Raw genomic sequence first — 18,616 nt, forward strand, 5'->3', positions numbered from 1 at the left:
GGGCGGGGCGGAGGCGGCGGGGGCGGTGCGAAGGGAGGGGAGGGGGGGAAGGGGGCGTGGCTTTCCCCGCCCACCTCCCGCGCCTCGCCCACGCTGAGACCGGGCCCGAACTCATCGCCGCAGTGTCGGCGGCGCCGGCTCCTGCCGCTTTAAGCGGCCGTGCCCATTGTTTGCGCCGCGGCCAATGGGCGACGGCGGCCGCGGCGCGCGCGGCCAATGGGCGCGGCGCGGGGCAGCGCGCGCGCCGCCCCCGGCTCTATAAGAAGCGCCGTGGCGCCGCGTGAGTCCCCACTGGCTCGCGCAAAGCCATCTTGGCATTGTTCTGCCCGCGCCGCCGCCCGCCGCCACAGCCCCGCCACAGCCCCGCACGCCCCCGCCATGTCCGACACGGCCGTGGACACCAGCGCCGAGATCTCCGCCAAGGTGAGCCGCCGCCCCGCGACTCGCCCCCCCCCTCCTCCACACCTCCCTCCTCCTCCCCCCTACACCCCACTCGCCGCTTTTTTTTTCCGCCTCTGTTTTTTTTTTTTTTTTTCCCCGCGAGCGATTTTCGGCTTTTTTTAAAAAAAATCTTTTTCCCTTTTACAATTTTTTTTTTTTATCCCGTTCACGCCTTCCCGCTGCCCCCTCCCCTTGTTGAAGTTCGCGGTGGGGCTCGGTACGAGGCCGCCGCGCTCGCCGTGCGGAGCTGCCTCCGCCGTTTCTTTGTCTACAGCGTGCGGGAAACGTGCTCGCCGCCCTCGCCGGTGCTGCGAGCCCCGCCGTGCCGCGCCGGGCGCCGCGGCCCGCTCCCTCCCGCCTTCCCGGGGACAGCGGCGGTGGCGGTGGGGCCGTCCCGCCGCGGAGGGGCTCGGGGAGGGATTGGGGGGGTGAGGGGGGGGTGAGGGGGAAGCACGGTTGCGCCTCGGTACCCGTCTGCGGCGGGGGGATGGCGGTGGCGGGCAGCGCTCGCCTCATTCAATCCGCTGAGGGAGCTTGACAGCCCCGTCAAACTTGGGTCCCGCTCGGCCCCGTCCCTGTGGGGCGGGGGCGCTCCGGAACATGCACCGGCGGGCTGGGGGGGGACGGACACGGACGGCAGTGACTGTTGTGGAGTTGCTCCTGAGAAGAGACTGGGGGGGCGGCGGTTGCTGTTTCGGAGTTGCGCCCGGTTGATGCGGGATTGGGGGGGCAATTGCTATGTCGGTGTTACCCCCGGAGGAAGGGGGGGGCAGTTGCTATTTCGGAGTTATCCCCCCGGAAGGGGGTGGGGGGGCAGTCGCTGTGTCGGAGCTGCCCCGTATGGCGGGGGGTTGCTATTTCGGAGTCGCCCCGGAGGCGGAGGGAGGGGGCAGTTGCTATTTTCGGAGTTGCCCCGGCGGGGCTGGGGGCTCTGGCCCCGGGCCGAGCTCCTCGCAGCGGGATAACTTTGGGAGTCGGTACCGGGAGTGATGGGGAGCGGTTGAGGAGCGCCGGTACACGCTCTCCCGGGAGTCCCCGCTGCGGCTCCCGGCGTCCGCCTTTGTCTGCGAGCCGCGGCGGAGCGTCCCCCGGGGGCAGCGGGCACCCGGGCGGGCTGCGCTCCCCGTCGGGCCATGGCCGGAGATGCGCCCCGTCGAGACCGGGGCCGCAGCCGGGAAAGTTGCGGGGGGACCCGACCCGGCCCGGGCGGGTGCGTGGGAAGTCGGCGGGGGATGGGGCGGCCGTGTCCGGGGGGGCCTCCTCACCCTGCGCCCCGGCCGGCACCGGGTCGAGGCGCGCTCGGGGGAAGCGGGACTGGGGGGGAAAAAGGAGGAAAAAAAAATAAATCCGGTAAGGGAGGAGGGTTTGCAAAAAAACAACCAACAAAACGCCGTTTCTGGCAGATTTCGATTTCACTTCTGTTTCCCGCTCCCACAGCCGTGCCCCCCCACCCCACCCCCGCCGCCTGCCCTGCCTCCGCTCCGGGGCTGCGGCTCGGTCCCCACTGCCTCCGGCTCTCCGGGAAGCGGCGAGGCGGGTCGATCCCCATCCCTCCCCGGGGGAACGGGGCCAAGTTTGCCGTTAACCTTCCCCTGCCCTTTACAGCGCGGGGGAAGGGGGCTCGTCCCCGGATCGCCCTCCCGGGAGTGGGGGGGAGGACACGGGGGGTCGGTGCTGCGGGGCGGGCGGAAGCGCGCACGGCGGCAAGGTGACCCCCCAGCCGCACGCACCCGGTGGCGGGAGGGGGGCGGTGTGCAGCGCGGAGGCACCGGGGCCGTTCGCCCTCGTCCCGCCTCGCCGTCCGGAGCGTTCCCGGGAGGCGGGGAAGGCGGGGGGTGGGGTGGGGGGTGTCCCGCCCCGCCCGGGCGGTGGCTCCGCGCCGAGCGCCGCCCCCGGCCGCCGCCGCCGTGCCGCGGGGCGCCCACCACGTGCGGCCTTGCCCGCGCCGCCCCCTGGGAGCGGGAGTCCTCCGCGCCGCCCCCGCCGGGACTACACTTCCCGGCATCCCGCGGGGCGCGGGCCCGGCGCGCTGGCGGGCGGCCAATGAGAGGGGCGCGGGGAGTGGCGCGCGGTTCGAACGGCGGCCGGGCGCGTGGCGGCGCGGGGCGGGCCCTGCCCGCGGGAGGCGCCCCCTGCTGGCGGGAGGCGCGGGCGCGGCTGCTTGCCGGGGCGGTGGGCGAGCGGGGCCGGGCACTCCCGGGCCTTTCCGCCGGGATCCGGCCCCGCCAGGAGCCGCGGTGCACCGGCAGTTGCTGGGGCTCGTGTCCCGGGAGCGGAGCAGCAGCAAAGGTAGCGCTTCCCGGGCAGTTGGGTGTATGACTAAACACCATTGCTATTTTATGGACAAACAGCCTCACCACACCTATAATTAGAGGCTCTGTCAAAGCTTTGGAGCTAAAGCAGTCCTGCTGCATGGACTCCCGGTTTGGAGGCTGCTGTACACATCTGTCTGTTTGTATTGGACTGGGCCTGGGGAAAGGGAGAAGCTGTGGTCCTCTCTGCAACCCTGCTAGCACAAACTTCATGACCTGGCATCCTGATGGTCGTTAACTGAGAACGTCTTTAGCGGTGCAGGAAAGGTCAGGGCTGGAGATCTGTCCAGCTAAAATCCCCAAGAATGAGTTGTTCCTTCACCAGGAGAATCACTTACATTTTGTGAACGACTCTTTGAAAAGAACCGTCAGGCATGCTGAGATGTGGAAACTCTGACTGCTTGATTTGCTCTGCAGTTAACTTGGGAAATGCTTTGTCGCCCTCATGCCCGTGTGCCTGATGGGAGACAGTGCCTGCTGAATGCAGCAGCGCAATGGTGTGCGAGAGGTTAAATGCTTCTGATCAGCCTCTGGGGACTAAGGGAGCCGGAGCTGCTGACGGTGTAAAACTGTGGTGGAATTGGGCAGCATGGAGGAGACGGCCTGGGATTTATATGTGAGCAGTAGAAGGAGGAGGAGGGAGCTTGTGTTTTTGTTTTACCCCAGGCTCCTGGGATGCTGGTTTGATTTAGGTGAGGTTTGATCAACAGGTGTAGCCGCCCCAAAGCTTCCTTCCAAAGAAAGCCTTTCCTTGGTGCACTGGCAGCCTAGGTGCCTCTGGTAACAGCGTCTGTGTGTGCCCATCTGGGTCTGAGTGGTTTAAATAACCTGGTGGTCTAAAACCTCTGTGCTGTCTCACCTAAACAAGCCTGCAGGGTGGTAGCAACCCTCCGAAAACGGAGCACAGTCCCACTAGCAGGGCCAGGACCCTGCTCATACCTGCCGGCATTCCCGCGAGGAAGTGACAACGGTTCAGGGGGAGTGAAAGTGCCCGCTGGCTGTGGGCTGCAAGCAGTCGCAAAGGGCGGGCAGGAGGGGGGCAAAGCCGCTCACTGCCGCTGCTGCAGCGGAGTAGGGAGCTGCCAGCAACTTCTAAACACCTCGTGGTTCTGCTGAAGCCGGCTGTGCGGCTGTGCTGCTGGCCCCAGGGAAGGGCCTCTCTGCTTTCCTTGGCTGGGGTAACGCTCCTTGTGCTGAAGGATCTCGCTCCAGCTGATGGAGGAACAGAAGGGGAGGAGGATGCAAGCAGAGATGCCAGTGTTAAATCCAAGTGTTCTTTATGCGGGAACATAAAGTTGGATCCTCTCAGCCTGTTTGCCGAGCGACTTGGCATGACATTTTGACAGTGATCAATAGCAAAAACACACAAGCTCCTGCTCTCCTCTCGCTCTGTTCGCAGTGGAGATCTGAACCGAACTAGCCAGGCACAGCTCTTGGAGCAGTGTAAAAATAGACTTCTTCCCCCGCCCCATCCTGTTACACTTAAAGCTGCGAGCTGGATACTGGAGTCTCCTTTCTGCTGCTGTGAGAAAGACCAGGCATGTAATATTTGCTGTATGATTTTCCCAAGGCAGGGCAGAGACCATGGTCTCTGCTAACAAGTCTCTGGGATTTGTTCCTGCTGCGAAGGTACCAAGCAGCCGTGGACGTCCCCAGCCCTGGGCTGGCAGAGCCTGTGCATTGGATGGGGCTGTCGGCTCTCCATGGCATTGCAGGAGCTTGCGTGGACTGTGCTAAGATGGGCAATCAGCCAGCTCTGCTGCTGTTGAGCATATGCAGGCGGCCAGCTCTGTCTGTTTGGGAGCTCAGAGGTGAAACAGAGCAGTCTCTTTTTTAGATAGCTGCTCTCTGGCAAGGCTGACTTGGATTGAGATTCTCCCCTACGCTCTCCCGTTCCCAAAGAGGAGCCAGAATGTGGTGACCAAATCGCAGAGCAAATCGGTGTGAAGAGAAACCAGCTCCTGCTTGCTCTATCTTGGACTGTGTTTTTCACACCTCATGTGCAGCTTCTCTGACCCAGGCAGCTGGAATTGGGATGACATCTCTATGCTTTTCTGCTCCTTCCAGGATCTAAAAGAGAAGAAGGAAGTTGTTGAAGAAACAGAAAATGGCAGAGATGCACCGGCCAACGGCAACGCTGTGAGTATGGCTACAATCTGCAGGGAGAGGCAGCCCTTACACCCCAATGCCTCTTTATTTTCCTCTCTCTCCTTTCTTTTGCTGTGAACTTGTCCCCAGCCCCGCTGAGAGGAGACCCTTCCAAATGACAGCACCATGCTGTGCAGAGACCTCAAGTCTTTGGGGCTTCAGGTTCAGCAGATGCTCCTGAGCCTGTGGGTAGTTCATGTGTGTGCAGAAAGGAAGGGCTGGGCTTGTATCCCCTCCCTGAAAGCCGAGTGAGGTGCCACCTCCTCCTTGGGTGTTGGAAAAGAGGGGGGGGGGGGAATATCCTATAATTAAAGTGTTACAATCAGTTGAGCGGGGGAAACACATTGTGTACAAGTAAACTGGTTCGTTTCCTATTTGTAACATGCTGGGGGAAACTCACTCTGCTGCATTTCAGTGTGTCACAATAGCCTTTGCAGTCTTTGTCTTGGCCTCCAGGCTGCAGCCCCGTTACTCTAGCCTTGATCCTTCATGCTTGGGCTGCCCGCCTCGTGTAGAGGCAGGCAGGAAGCGGGACGCACGCCTGGGGCTCTGGTGGGCTGGTGCTTGGCTTTAGGCAGGAAAGGTGGGGACACGCACTTCTGCTGAACATCTCTTCCCCCTTCTCCCTTCCCCAGTGCATTTTTTTAAGTGATGTTTTGTCTTGCCAAGGAGAACGAGGAAAACGGAGAGCAGGAGGCTGACAACGAAGTAGACGAAGAGGAAGAGGAAGGTGGTGAGGAAGAGGACGAGGAGGAAGAGGGTGATGGTAACTTTCTTTGTTCCCCCCTGCCCCCATCCCAGCCTGCGTCCTGCTCTGGACAGCAGGCTCCGGGAAGCAGAGGAGAGCCGAGAGCAGCATCTCCCCCTCGCGGCTGTGGCCAGGTGGCTTTCTCCAGCCAGGCTCACTCCTTCCTCGCTTGCCCAGGCCACCAGTGCTGGGAGTGAAGTCAGCCTTGAATCCCTTCCAGCAGGTTGAGGGCAGATTCCTTCCTTCCTCCCTCCTCCAGCCAGACAGCACCGTACCGCGGCGCTGAATAAGCGCATTAGCCCTTCCGTGCGAATAGTAAAACCTGCCCTTGGCTCCTGTGATCACAGCGGCTGCTGCAGATGCGAGTGCTGGCCCGTGGGATGGCGACAGCCTTGGATGGCCTATTGTCACCATTCTTGGTTGTGGAGCAGTGTGCTGAGAGGCTGATGTGGTCCCCTCCCAGCCCTTTCCGGGCTGGATGCCCTGTGGAAGCAGGCAGAGGAACCTGCTGCCAGGCTGCTTCGAGCCTTCCCTGTGTCTGCAGGGTCCCGGCGTCCGCCTGCCCTCCCCTGCTTCCTGACCTGACCCAGCCTGGAAGTGGGTTTTGGCAGCAGCCACCAGAAATCCAGCAGTGACTTGCCGAATCACTTCTCACCCTCCCTGTTATTATTTTTTTCCCCAAGATCTGCTTGGATGAATAACATTGTTTATTTTTATCGCTCGTTAAGGCTGGGAGAGAACCGTTCTTGTTATGCTGAAATGAACCCTTGATTAGCTGTTACTAGGTTAATTCCATGTGAATTTTTGGTTTATGGGCTGACCTACTAACCTGTTAGTTAGTTTTGGGAGACTGGGACAGGGCTGAAAATTTAGTGACCGTTAGGCCAGCGCCTGTTCGGACAGTGTAAGCAGGGAAAGCTGCCTCCTTTGGGGTAGCATTCTGCTCTCATCAGCCTGCTGCCTGCTCTGCCCTTTGGTAGGGACTGGTTCACTAGGAAAAACGGAACCGTGGCCCTTTTTTGTACTTGGGATTTTAACCCCTGGGGACAGAGCACAGTGCTGCCGTATGCTGTCCTGAGTCCCCCTACCTCCAGCCCTGCTTTTGGGGTGGAAGAGTGGGAAACGTTTGCCTCGTCTCCCAGCTCCCCTCGGGCAGGAGTAGGGATGGGTGTGCTGCCCGCGCATGTGTGTGGGGTGGAAGTGTTGCTTGGATACTGCTGTGACAAGCCTGGGGAGCTTCGGTCCTGCAGCGCCAGCCCTGCTCTTCCCAGCTCGCCGAGCGCAGGCACGACTTGGCACGCGGTGCTTGGAGGAGCTGACGCCTCGCCGGGATCCTGCATGGGCTCTGTCCGGCTGTGCCCGCTGCCCTCAGGTGATCCCTGCCTGAGAGCTGCACCTGAGCAGCTGAACACTGCAGGAGAGAGATTTAAAGGCAGCGAGCGCAGGTTGCATCAGCTTTTTTTTCCACCACTTGTGGCCAAACTCCATCCTGGAGTTTGACAGCAAAGGGGTGCTTGAGGGTATATATAATTTTTTTCTTTCTTCACTCTTCTCCCCATTCCATCTTATTATTTGATTTGCTTAAAGCAGCTCAAAGAACTAAAAATGCTCCCAATCAGCTTGGCGCTGTCACCTGACGCGCCAGCCAGCCCAGTGCATGCGATGGCTGCTGGGGTGTTGATCCATCGCTGGGAGCTAATCTTGGCCCTTCCCACCGCATGGGCCACGCCGTGGCTGGGCACACGCTGGGCAGAGGAGGGGAAGGGAGGATGGGCTGACCTTAATCCCCCCGGCTGTCTATGCACTTGTGGCACTGGTTTAAAGCCAGCTTACTGGCCTTAACGCTCTAAGTTTTAGTAGGGTCTCCTGTTACACAAGAGACTCGTCTTGGCAGCCGAGAGGTTGCTCCTACTCTGGGGCCTCTGGTCTTGCCCCTGACCCCCCAAAACTGGTCGAAGGTGATGGACCTGCTCGTTCTGATCCACTGGCCTATTTGAGCTCAAAGTGGGTCAAAGCCCAGAGCTCTCTGCTCATCCTCCTCTCTGGCTGTAAGATAAGTTTGTAGCATTTGTTTGCTGTTCTGATAATTAGAAAGTGTTCTGACTCAGAACTAATGTGTTCTGGCTCTCTTAACTCATTAAAGATGGGCTAATAGCAGCAAAGGGAAGCAGAAATAATCTGGAACGGTTAGGCAGAGCAGCCACTAGAAAAGAGTTTTTTCCTCTTCCCCCCCTTTTTTTTTTCTCCCCTCCCCTTTTTGCTGTGACTTTGGCACTTGTGGTAGGTGGTGGCTTTGCTGTCCTGTTGCTTGTGCTAGAAACATGGTGTGAGCCAGGCTTGATGCTGCCAATCCTTATTTCCCCTTTGGTGGGTTAATTCAGTTGGGAGATGCCCCAAAAGTCCCCCACCGTGTCCTGGGGAACTGCTGTGCTGCACAGTGTCTGTGCTACCTGGGAAGACATCGCCATGTGGGGAGGTGCACGGTGCTGTAACCCTCCAGGAGGGTCTGACCTTCCGCTTCTCCCTGCAGGTGAGGAGGAGGATGGCGATGAAGACGACGAAGCTGAGGGAGCCACAGGCAAACGGGCAGCTGAGGACGACGAGGTAGGAAGGAAACCCAGCCCTTTGGAGCTGCCCATCTCCCCAGAGGGCTCTGGGGGAGCTTCAAGGGGGCCAGGCTGGGCTCAGGGGCTGGGACGCCCTGCCTGAGCACTCCCCGTGCCCCTCTGGGGACGCGGCCCAGTTCCGTTTATACGCTGACCCGGTTAGTGGGGTGTCCTCTCTGGCTGCACGGAGCCACTGGCCCCGGGGTTGGGGAGCCCAAGGGTGCTCGTGGGGGCCAGGGCAGGGGTGCTCAGGGGCTCCCCGAGCTGGCTGCGAGAGGACATTGTTTGCACAGGGGGTAAAACACTGGTGTTGCTCTGTACTTGTCCCTGAGGTGGGAAGGGGACCCAAAACCATCTCCTGCCTCACTGCCCTCCCGCCTTGGTGGGGAGCTCCCCAGCCCCCCGGCAGCCCCGCTCCCCAGCCCCTCTCCTGACGGCTTTGCTTTCCCCCCAGGACGACGACGTCGATCCCAAGAAGCAGAAAACCGATGAAGATGACTAGGCAGCAAATTATTATTATTTTTTTTTTTAAATAAGGAGGAAAACAAACCAACAAAAAAGGCCAGCGCGTCCTCTTCACCCTTGGGACCCCCCCCCCTTCCCTCCTGATGCAACCCCCTACCCACACACACCCCCCCTTCCTCCCCCCTCCGCCGTGGTCATCCTCACCAAGTAGAGTGAACCCCGTCCCCGGCCCCCCGGCGCGGCGCTGCCACTCAACGAACATACGAAACGATTCGCCCGTTAGCGGGGAGAGAAACCCCCCTTCCCCCACAGACCCCCTACCCCCAAGCACCAAAACTTCAAGGCCCTGCTTTCTTTCTTAAAAGTACTTTAAAGGAGAATTTGTTTGTATTTTTTATTTACATTTTATATTTTTGTACATATTGTTAGGAGGTCCGCCATTTTTAAGTGATCTCGGATTGACCAAAAGGGGGGCTTTGAAGTGTATATCTCTCTTGTTACCTATCTCTGACTTTACTTGTGGTGTGACCAGGCCCAAACCATTATCTCAAAGGAGAATAAAACAAAACCTTGTAAAAAAATTAAAAAAAAAAAAGACAAAAATGCAAAAAAAAAAAATTTACAATCTTATTCTGAGCATTCCAGTAACTTTTTTTGTGTATGTACTTTAGCTGTACCATAGATCGTGGTTTGTATGAGGTGGCAAGGCCAAAGATAAAAAGGTTTTCTTTTTTTTTTTCTGTCTATGAAGTTGCTGTTTATTTTTATTTTTTTCTTTTTTTTTGGCCTGTTTGATGTATGTGTGAAACAATGTTGTCCAACAATAAACCGGAATTTTATTTTGCTGAGTTGTCCTAACAAGGCTGCCTCCCAACTGCTGCTTTTTGTTTTGGTTTTCATTTGTTTTAGTTTTTTATTTCTTTCTCCCCTTTCTCTTCTTCCTTTCTTTCTTTGCTTTGGACTTGGGCTGGGAAGAGAGTTGGAGAGAGGGCAGAGGCGTGCAGGGTGTTGATGGGGGGGTGGTGTCTGTGGTCCCACCTGCTGGCTGCAGCGCTGGGCCTTCCCCTGCTGCTGGTGCGGGGCTGCAGCGTGGCCTTCACCCCATCCTGCACCCTCCCGCTGCTCCCGGGGAGCGGTGGGCACGGGGCAGCTGCAAAACATGCCCACGGGAGGTGAGCTGGGGTGCCTGGGGAGGGGCTGTTCGGCAGCGCTGCTCTCCCTCTGCAGTCAGGTTTGGTGGGGAGTGTTTGGCTGGTGCAGGAGGGATGAGAAACCCATCCTAGAACTTCCGCGTCTGCTGTGGGCGGGCGACCCTCCCCTTGTGGGCTGGGGGGCGCTGAGGCCCTGCAAGTGCCTCCCCCTCCTTTGGGCTGTGCGAGGCATGTTTACAGCAGGGTAGGAGGGGTGTGCTGGAGGAGGCGGCTCCAGTGGGGATTCAGTTCAGCCAGAACTGGTTCCTGAGGGGTGTTCCAGCCTGCACCGCCCACCCCGCAATTTCTGGGGTGCCAAGTTAGGAGAGGCTTGGTGGTGGGACCCGGGAGGCAGGCTGGGCTGTCTGTGTGCTCTAACCAAACCAAAACTGCTGTAACAGCCTCCACCTCTGCTGCTTTGCTCCTAACCTTCCTCCAATTCATTTCTCCTCCCTCCTCTAGGGCATTGGAGCTCAGCCTGCTCTGCCAGGTGTGCAGACACCCCTTTGGAGGAACCCGCCACGTAGCTGTGCCTCCCAAACTCTCGCCCTGGCTCCGGCGAGTCCCCTTTCCCCCGCTGACCCGCCCAGAAATTACTCGTTTCCTCCTCTCACCCTGCAATCCTGGCAGTTAGCGTTGAGATGCTGGAGGGTGATTTTTTTATTCTATTTTTTTTAAAAGAAGAGGAGCCATCATGCATTTACTGCTCTGGCTGCAAGGGTCACAGCTCCTCCTGATCCCTGGGAGCAGCCAGGTCACTTACACTGTTTACACCAGTGGAAAATAAGCTCAAAATCTGGCTCCTTGTCCTTAATTATCCAAGTAATCATGGTGCTAGCTGATAGCTTATCAGATTTACTGCCTCGATTCAGGGGCTGGATCCAGGCCTCCCTCTCACCTGCTGAGATGATGGGGCGCTCAGGGCAGGGCTGGAGGCCAGCGCTAGATTTGGTTAGCGGGTGCTCTGGTGTCCCCGGTGGGATGTGACAACGTGGGAGCGGCAGACAGCGCTGCCGAGTGTCACCGTGCGGCTGGGTGGTGCTTTGCTGCCCAGCGCCAGGGGCCGTGCCCGTGTCCCCGCTGCGGCTGCCCCGCGCCCAGCTCGTGCACAGCGGTGGGCTCTGATGACGTGCAGTTCAAGCTGGCGCTCACAGATTTGCGAGGCAAATTATTCAAATAAGTTTCTGCAGCTGAGGAGCCGGTGAGAGCAGGCTCCATGCGTCACCGAAACGTGGGGAGCCTGCATGCACAGCTGGTGTGAAGCCCTCGGTTGGGAGATTTAAGGGGGGCGGTGGCCTTACTGCCCCCCACAGCAGAGCAGAACCTGTCCTAGGGCCTGCAGTCCCCCCCAAACTTGGGGGTCTTGGGTAGTAGGGTCCTCTTTGGTGTGGATGGGGGTGTGGGGTAAAACTGGAGACTGCCCCCCACCTCCCAGCCGAACAGGCTGGTGATGGGCAGGGCACGGAGCAGCCAGGGGTGAGGAGAGGGCAGGCCAGGGGGAGCCCCCAGCCCCACAGCTCCTGGTCCTCGCCTGGCTGCCGTGAGCCCCGTGGCCACTGGCGATGGGGAGCACAAGCCCCGCTCCTTCGCCTCCAGCTGTGCAGGGCAGCCCCGGTGTTCCTGTGCCCCGTCCCTATCCCCTTGTGGCAGGGTCCCGGGGGAGTCTTTGCCCCCCCCGTCACCCCGTGCCCCCTGGATGTGCTCCCATGGCTTGGGTGCAGAGAGGGCAGGTGCTGCTCCAGGCACGGAGCAGGGAGGGGACAAGCTGGTCCCAGTGCTGGGGGCTGAGACTGGGCACAGCTCAGTACATGGGCCACTGCAGGGAACCCCCTCCTCTGCCCCACTGCCCGGCCACCCGGCCCCAGCCAATCCCCACACACTGCCACAGGCTCCCAGCCAATCCCACGCTGCCACTTGTCCCTCCCTCCCCTGTGCTGCCTCCACCAACCACAGTCAAGCAACACCCAGGCCTGACCAATCACGATCTGCCACCTGGTGCTTGCCCCCAGCCAACCACGTGCCGCCACTTGTCTCTGCTGTCTCACCAATTGCAGGGTGCGGGAGACTGCTCTGAGCCAATCCGCAGCTGCCACCTGTCCACTGGCCCAGCCAATCAGGGGCAGCCACACCTCACCGAGGGGTATAAAGGCTGCTCAGGGCTGAGGCTGGATGAGTGGTGGTTTTTTGACAGAAGTTTCTGCTTCTATGGCCCTGGGGGGAATGCAGGCTTGAAGGTGGCTCTTTGTTTCATTTGGTGCCTGATGCTGCACTGGGAGTTCTGTGGGAATCCAGAACGCTACAGGGATTGCTCCCCTCGGTGATGTCTTGGGATGGGGACTGGGAGCAGCAGGTCCCTCTCAGCAAGGAGAGGGCTTGCAGGAGTTGTGCCAGCTGAAGGCACCACCAAGGATCTTAGAAATGGTCTCCCAGGGTGAGCTGGCCTTGTGCCAGGGGCTGCCTGCTGGGACCTGGAGAGTTCCACCTGCCTCTGCTGTGTTGAAGATGATCTCAGCTGCTGCCTGGTGACCAGGGCCAGGCTCCTTGTGAGGCTGATGTCAGGGAACTGGAGGTGAAGAGCGTGTGGCTATTGTGTGCCTTCAGGCGTGGTGTCTTGATGCTGGGTCCCTCACCTGGAGCTTCACAGGCCATGTGTTCAGCTGTAACCCACAGAGCAGAAGTATTGCTTGTGCTGCCCCTTGCCTGCAGATGTGACCCATGTGCTGTGGGTGGTCTGAATCCTGGTGGGACTCTGTTGGTCCTGGAGACCATGGAGGCGAATGGCTGAAGCTGTTCTGGGGTGTGCTAGCTGGCTGCTGACCCCTGAGGATAGCCCAGGTAGCTCCCAAATGTAGCCATCAGGAGAGCTGCAGGGTGCCTGGAAGGACTTAGGTTGTACTGATGTGTACGGGCAGCTTCTTTGACCAAGGACAGCCCTTCCCAAGGGCTCTGCTGTGGCTGGACCTCGGCTGGAGCAACTGTGTCCTGCATGTGGCTGAACAACCGGGTGAACTGAGAGCAACTTCCACGTGGTCAGCCTGAAATGCAACGCACCAGTGGAGTTGTGCTACCAAAGGTCACAGCTGGTGTAACCAGTGGGGCTGAGCTCACGCCCTGTGGGTAACTGGACTGGACCAGCTGACCTAACTCCAGTCCTGACCTCCTGTCTGTAGTAGGTTAGGACCTGTTTCATCAGCTCAAGCTTGTCCTGCACCAGCTGTAGCTCTCAGCCTCATCCAAAACTCTTCTTGTTTCATCTTGACAACCTTTGTGAAATTTGGAGCACCTTGAGAGCTTGGTGGAGAACCTGCCTGTGGGGAATGCAGGACTTGGACTCCAAACTAGACACAGGATGGGGTTACTAGTGCAGTTTGTGTCTGGGCAAATAATTGGCATTGACTTAAGAGTCTGATGAGTGAAACTGCCTTCCAGGCATGACTCCTCAAGATCTCAAGCACTTCTGGTGTGTTGCCGCTGAAAATAAACATGAAGAGCTGTTCCTCTGGCAGAGCAATGGCTCAGGGTGTGAGGTGTTCAGGGGAGCGGACCCCTCGGGAGCGGGCTGGAGCAGCCTGGGGCCCTTGGCTGGTCTTGGCTCATCCCACATAGCAAAGATACTCCTCCTAAATGGCGTTGGGATGTTTGTGCACTTGTCCTCAGCTGTCTGGTATGGGCAGGAAAGACCAGCCCATGCTGAAGAGCTGCTGCATGCCCCATGGCCTGTCCCCTCGCTGAGCTGGGGCAGTGCTGGTCCTGGACCCTGACTTGGCAGTTGGAGGGACCTGTCAGTCCCCAGCCCAGTGCAGGTCCTTTTCTGAAACACAGCTGGATGCTAACCCCTGCTGCCAGGTCTCTGTGGGGCCACCACCCCACCCCTTCCCTGCTCTGGGGTGGGAGCCTCAGAGGGAGCAAGCTTGGGGTGCCTGTGGCTCCTCCTGTGCAGACACTGGAAATCCTCTGTCTTTCCCTGCGCTGATGGTTGCACTGTCTTGTCTGGCTGAGCTGATCTTCTCCAAAGGGCAGGAGTGCAGGAGGAAGGGCTGTGGGGGGTCCCTCAGCTTTGCATACCCCAAGGAGGGCTGTGGGTCTTGTTCATGGCTGGCGGGGAGCCCCAGAGGATGGGGTAGGTGGTGGGCTCGGAGGCCCCTCCATAGTGCTGCACCACACATGGCCCAGGAAGACACTCGGGAGGAAGCGGCGAGTGCCACACTTTGGGGCAGATGGGGACCTGGAGAAGCTCTTGCATCACCTTCGGAAGAAAGCAGAGTGCGAGGGAGGCAGCTGGGGGATGAGAAAGCCCAACCCAATTAGTGCTTGGAAAATCCACAGGGATGGAGACCTAAGGCCATGAATCTGCAGGGATGGGGTCTTTGCATGTGTCCTTTCCTGCCCAGGAGGGAGGTCTGAAGGTGCGAGGTTCTGCCTCTCCCTGAATGCCAGATGGGTGCTGGGTGGGGACGTGGGTCCTCCAGCTTGCTTTGGGCACCAGGCTCTCTGGGCACCTCTCTGTCCCCCTCTCCTTTGCCGCAGGCAGAGCAGGCTCCTGGCTTTGGCCTTTCAGGGATCTGGGAACCGGCACCCCTCTTCCATGACTTGGGGCAGGAGGTGCGAGGGGTGATGCAGCTGGTGCCTAAAGCCGGAGACCTGAATGCTCAGTTGGTGTGTGGCCCGAGGGCAACCCAGGGCAAGTATGAGCCACCCACTCTGCGGCCGGGAACTCGGGCACTGCCAGCCCCTGGATCCGCGGGCAGAGGGGACTGGCGGGAGTGTCAGGGCGCGTGGGGTTGGGGAGCTGCTGAGCCTCCCCGGGGTTGGCCCCACCACCAAGCGAGGCCCCAAAGGCAGTGTGAGGCTCCCAGCTGCCGCGGGGTGCACCTGCAGGGATGGGTGCAGTGGTGGGGGCCAGAGCGAGCAGCCCGGACCCCCGGGGGCTCTCCCGCGGTCCCCGGCCGATGCGGTGACCGAAGGCAGCGTCCTCCCCGCCGGCGCGGTGCAGGCGCTGCGCAGCCCAGGCGCTACTGCTGTATTGCAGCACCATCTAGTGCCGTGGGATGGGGAAGCCCAGCACCCCAACGCTCCCCTCGAGAGCTGTGGCCGCACCGCGGGGACAGCCCACGGCTGTCCGCGGGTCGTGCTGCCACGGCCAACCTGCCAGGAAACCCAAGCGGGCTGTGGTGACTGGGATGAACGGGCAGCACAGCGTGCCTGCTGGCCTGGGGCAGCCAGAACCAACCCCCCTTTGCCCCTGTTCTGCAAGAGGGAATTTCCTGCAGGGATCTGGGAAAGCATCAGGAGGTGCAGATGTTCCCTGTTCGTGAGACAAATGTATCGGGCTTCAGCTGCTGGTTTTACCACCCATGGATATCGGGCCTCTGCCCTCTGACCACTTTTGCTCCTCTGTGAACCAGGTCACCCCAGCTCTGCAAGTTCCCTGCTGTCAGGGTCTTCACCTCTCTCTTGTGGCTTCCTCCTGTATCTCCGGTGGTTTCTTGGTGCCTGTCTTCCAAAGCTGGTGTGTGATCCCTTCCCACAGCTTGTCACTGTTCCCCTTTTGCACACCCAGTGCAATGCCAGCCCTTTACAGCCTGGGTTTTGGGACACCAGGAGAGCTTTCTGCAGCTCTGTCCCACTGTCCCCTCCTCCATACTCTGTGTCCCCAGCTTGTCCCCTCTCAGCTTGTCATCCCTCCTGGGTGCCTGCCCTGCTCCCCACCCTGCATGGCCCTGGGCTGCTGGGAGAGCAGGCAGGGTTTTGGTGCAGGCAGGATTTTGGCACAGAGCTGGATGTCACGAGAAGGGCATGGCTGGCGGTGGCTGGGCCCACTGCCCTCCTGTGGCGGGGGGTTCCAGTGGGGAGCACTGATGTAGATGTCAGGTGTGCAGTGGGGTGAGGTGGGTGCTGGACCCCAACAGGAATCCTGCCTGGGTCCCACGGCACCAGGGGCTGGCGGCCAGAGGCTCCCTAGGGCAGGAGGAGTTGGGCACCTTGGACTGAAAAGGGGCCTTTTGGGTCCTGCCTCTGCCCCAGTTGCCCTCCTGACTTTGGGGATGGATGGGGCTGCGCCCAAGTCACCTGGCAGCCCCGCAGTTCCTCTGTCTGAATGGTTCGATGCCTGGCTGGGGCTCTGCCTGCACTGTCCCGGTGACCAGGAGTGTGACCTTTGTCCCCCAAAAGGGACAGAGGGACTCAAACCTTAGAGCCCTCCTGTCCCCCTCCCAGCGCTGCTTGGGGAGGACAGAGCTGGGTGAGGTGGGACGAGATGGTGCTGACCCCACAGGCTGCCTGCCTGCTGCCACGCGCTGCCCGCCTCTGCTGCCTGCATCCACGGAAAGGTAAGAGTAGCAAAGCAGGCACTGAACATAACGTGGCCCTGGGCTGTTTGTGCGCCTTTTGTTCGTCAGTAACCTTCGTGAATCAGCTAATTAACCGCATTAGGCCAGCTCTGCTTCCCCGCCTGAGTGTTATTGGGCAGGGCAGATCTGGGGCAGCACGCCAGCGGGAGCCCCAGTCAGCTTTGCCAGGCAGTCGGGCAGCTGAGAGCTCCCATGGTGGCCAGGGAAGGTGCCTGGGTGGCAGCCGGGGTAGGTAACACCCTGATGGGCTGCTGGCAATGGGCAGCGAGGGTGTGAGAGTCCAGCAACTGCTGTGTGGGGGGGAAGAGCTGACCCTGTCCCCCCATCACGCTTATCGCAGCACGCAGGCAAGAGCCCAGGGCACCCAGGGTCAGGGTCCTGCTCTGCAGCCAGCCCCGTAGCCCCATCGATGGGTGATTTTTTTGCCATAAACCATACCCATGCTTCAGGGTGCCTGTATTGTGTGATGGACCCCAAAACCATGCAGAGAGCTTCCCTAAGGCCAGAAGCGTGTTGTGCATCACCATTCTCCTGTGCTGCCTCACTACTTTTACCCAGCAGTTGTGCAACACCCCAGCTTGGAGGGCTCCCAGGTGAAGACGTGGCTGAAGGGCAGTGAGGATGAAACTTGCTGACGGGCTGGCGGGGCGGCTCGCAGCCCTCCCAATGTAGGGAGCTGGCGGGGAGCAGCCTCCTGAGCACGTTCCCTGCCCCAAGGCTCTTGCAGAAACAAACGCCCTCTGCGTGCTGGCAGCTGGAAGGCTCTCGTGCCCACCACGGGAGCTGCTGAGACCAAAACTCCCCAGCTGTGAACAATGAGCCGGGGAACGCCGCAGCTGCCGGCTGGGGTTCACCCGCGGCGGAGGCGGCGGCTGCTGCTGAATCCGGCCGGTTCCCGCTCCCGAGCTCCACTTGGCCGGTCAGATGCCGGCGGCTCCAGTGAGAGTCAGAAGCAGCAGGTCCAGGTGAGCCAGGGTTTTTGCAAGCAGCTGAGCTCTGGGAAGAGCCCTGCATTATGAGAGGCTCCTCACCTGGCCCAGCCAGGTCCTACCCCCCCAGAATTGCCCCTCTCGCCACCCCAGAGCCTTCCCCTCATGCAGAGCCTGGTGTGTGGACCAGGCTGGAGGAGGTTTTCCTGCCCCAAAGATGCGTGCCAAGGCTGTGAGCTCTCAGGTGAGAACTTTCTTGGTAAATAAAAGGGGGAATCGCTGTGTTGCTCCCCCCACCACCTGCCTTTGCCCAGAGGGTGTGATGGGGCTGCCCTCAGGCCGTTGCCAGAACCACCCCAGGCACACGGATGGGTGGTGACAGTGGTCACACACACACCTCCGACCTCCTGCCCTGCTCTTGCCCTTTCCAGCCCCACTTTTCCCTTTGCTGGTGCCTTTTCTGCCCCAGTGCCAACGGCCCTGTGCAAGGGACCTGAGAGCTGCTGGCGCCACGCCTGGGCCCCGGGGATGGGACGTGCTGAGGGCAGCGCGTTGGCCGTGGCTCCTGCCCCTTCTCCAGGGCTCCCAAATCCCCATCAGCGCCACGGGGAGGGGACCCGCAGGTGTCTGGAGGGCACGGGCTCCTGCTCTGAGCACCTGTGGGCCCTTCACCTGGATTTTGGGTGGTGTCTGGTCAGACCATGCTGTGCCCCCCTGCCCTACCGGGGCCTTTCTGCCGGCTGGATCCGGGCCCCTGCTCTCCCCCGGGCCCGGCGTTTGCTTCATCGGTTCTTTAAGGGAGGCTGGGGGGACTGGGAGAGGCTGGTCCAGTGACGGGAGCGGGTAAATTGCCAGCTATTTCCCACGGAGCCACTTGAGGGCGGCAACGAGCCGCCGCAGAGCTGCCGCCGCGGGGCCGGCCAGCTCGAACTGGGTCAACTGGGCGAACTGGGGCGGGCGGGAAGGGAAGGGGCTCCCCGGGCCGTCTCAGGACCCGCGTCCCTCCAGGGCCCGCTGTAAGAGCAGCTCACCCCGCGGGGGCCGCAGCCACGCGTGTCAGTGGCCATCTAAAACCGCTCGGAGACCTGCAGCGTGTGGGGCTCTGCCGGGGAGGGGGGGGCATCCCCGCAGGAGCCGGGCATGCCCGTAAGGTTAAGTGGGCGCAAGAATTGGCAGCTTGTTTGCTGTTAGAGGAAAAAGCATCCAGGTTAAGTTCGGTCTCGTGGGGAGCACCCGCTGCTGCAGGGCAAAGCCCCCCCCCCGGCCCTCGGCTGAAGCTCAGCTTGGCGAGAGGAGACGCTTCTCCCGACACCTCCTGTGCGTGTGCCCAGCACAGCACCTGTCCTCGAACTGAGAGGTACCTGCTCTCAGGGCCCTCCAACTTTTATATTTCCTCTTTGGATACTTTTTCTCTCCCCTTTGACGGC

The 18,616-nt window shown here is 60.4% G+C and overlaps 1 protein-coding gene across 1 annotated transcript; it reads left to right on the plus strand.

Annotated features, from left to right (window-relative positions):
* Window positions 1–201: 201 nt before the first annotated feature.
* Window positions 202–9,568, plus strand: PTMA (prothymosin alpha). Its single transcript, XM_074912001.1, has 5 exons — window positions 202–423; window positions 4,821–4,892; window positions 5,574–5,667; window positions 8,180–8,253; window positions 8,710–9,568. Exons 1-5 carry the CDS (start codon window positions 217–219, stop codon window positions 8,755–8,757), a joined length of 495 nt encoding a protein of 164 aa, XP_074768102.1. The 5' UTR covers window positions 202–216; the 3' UTR covers window positions 8,758–9,568.
* The last annotated feature ends 9,048 nt before the right edge of the window (window positions 9,569–18,616 follow it).

This window comes from Athene noctua, chromosome 8, assembly GCF_965140245.1.
Source record: "Athene noctua chromosome 8, bAthNoc1.hap1.1, whole genome shotgun sequence".
Taxonomy (NCBI): Eukaryota; Metazoa; Chordata; class Aves; order Strigiformes; family Strigidae; genus Athene; species Athene noctua.

Bases quoted from the DNA above. Each gene is read 5' to 3' on its own strand.
- PTMA (XM_074912001.1), top strand. From the start codon at position 217: ATGGGCGCGGCGCGGGGCAGCGCGCGCGCCGCCCCCGGCTCTATAAGA. The intron at 4,893-5,573 runs GTGAGTATGGCT...CTTGCCAAGGAG, and splicing joins CACCGGCCAACGGCAACGCT to AACGAGGAAAACGGAGAGCA. The intron at 8,254-8,709 runs GTAGGAAGGAAA...CTTTCCCCCCAG, and splicing joins GGGCAGCTGAGGACGACGAG to GACGACGACGTCGATCCCAA.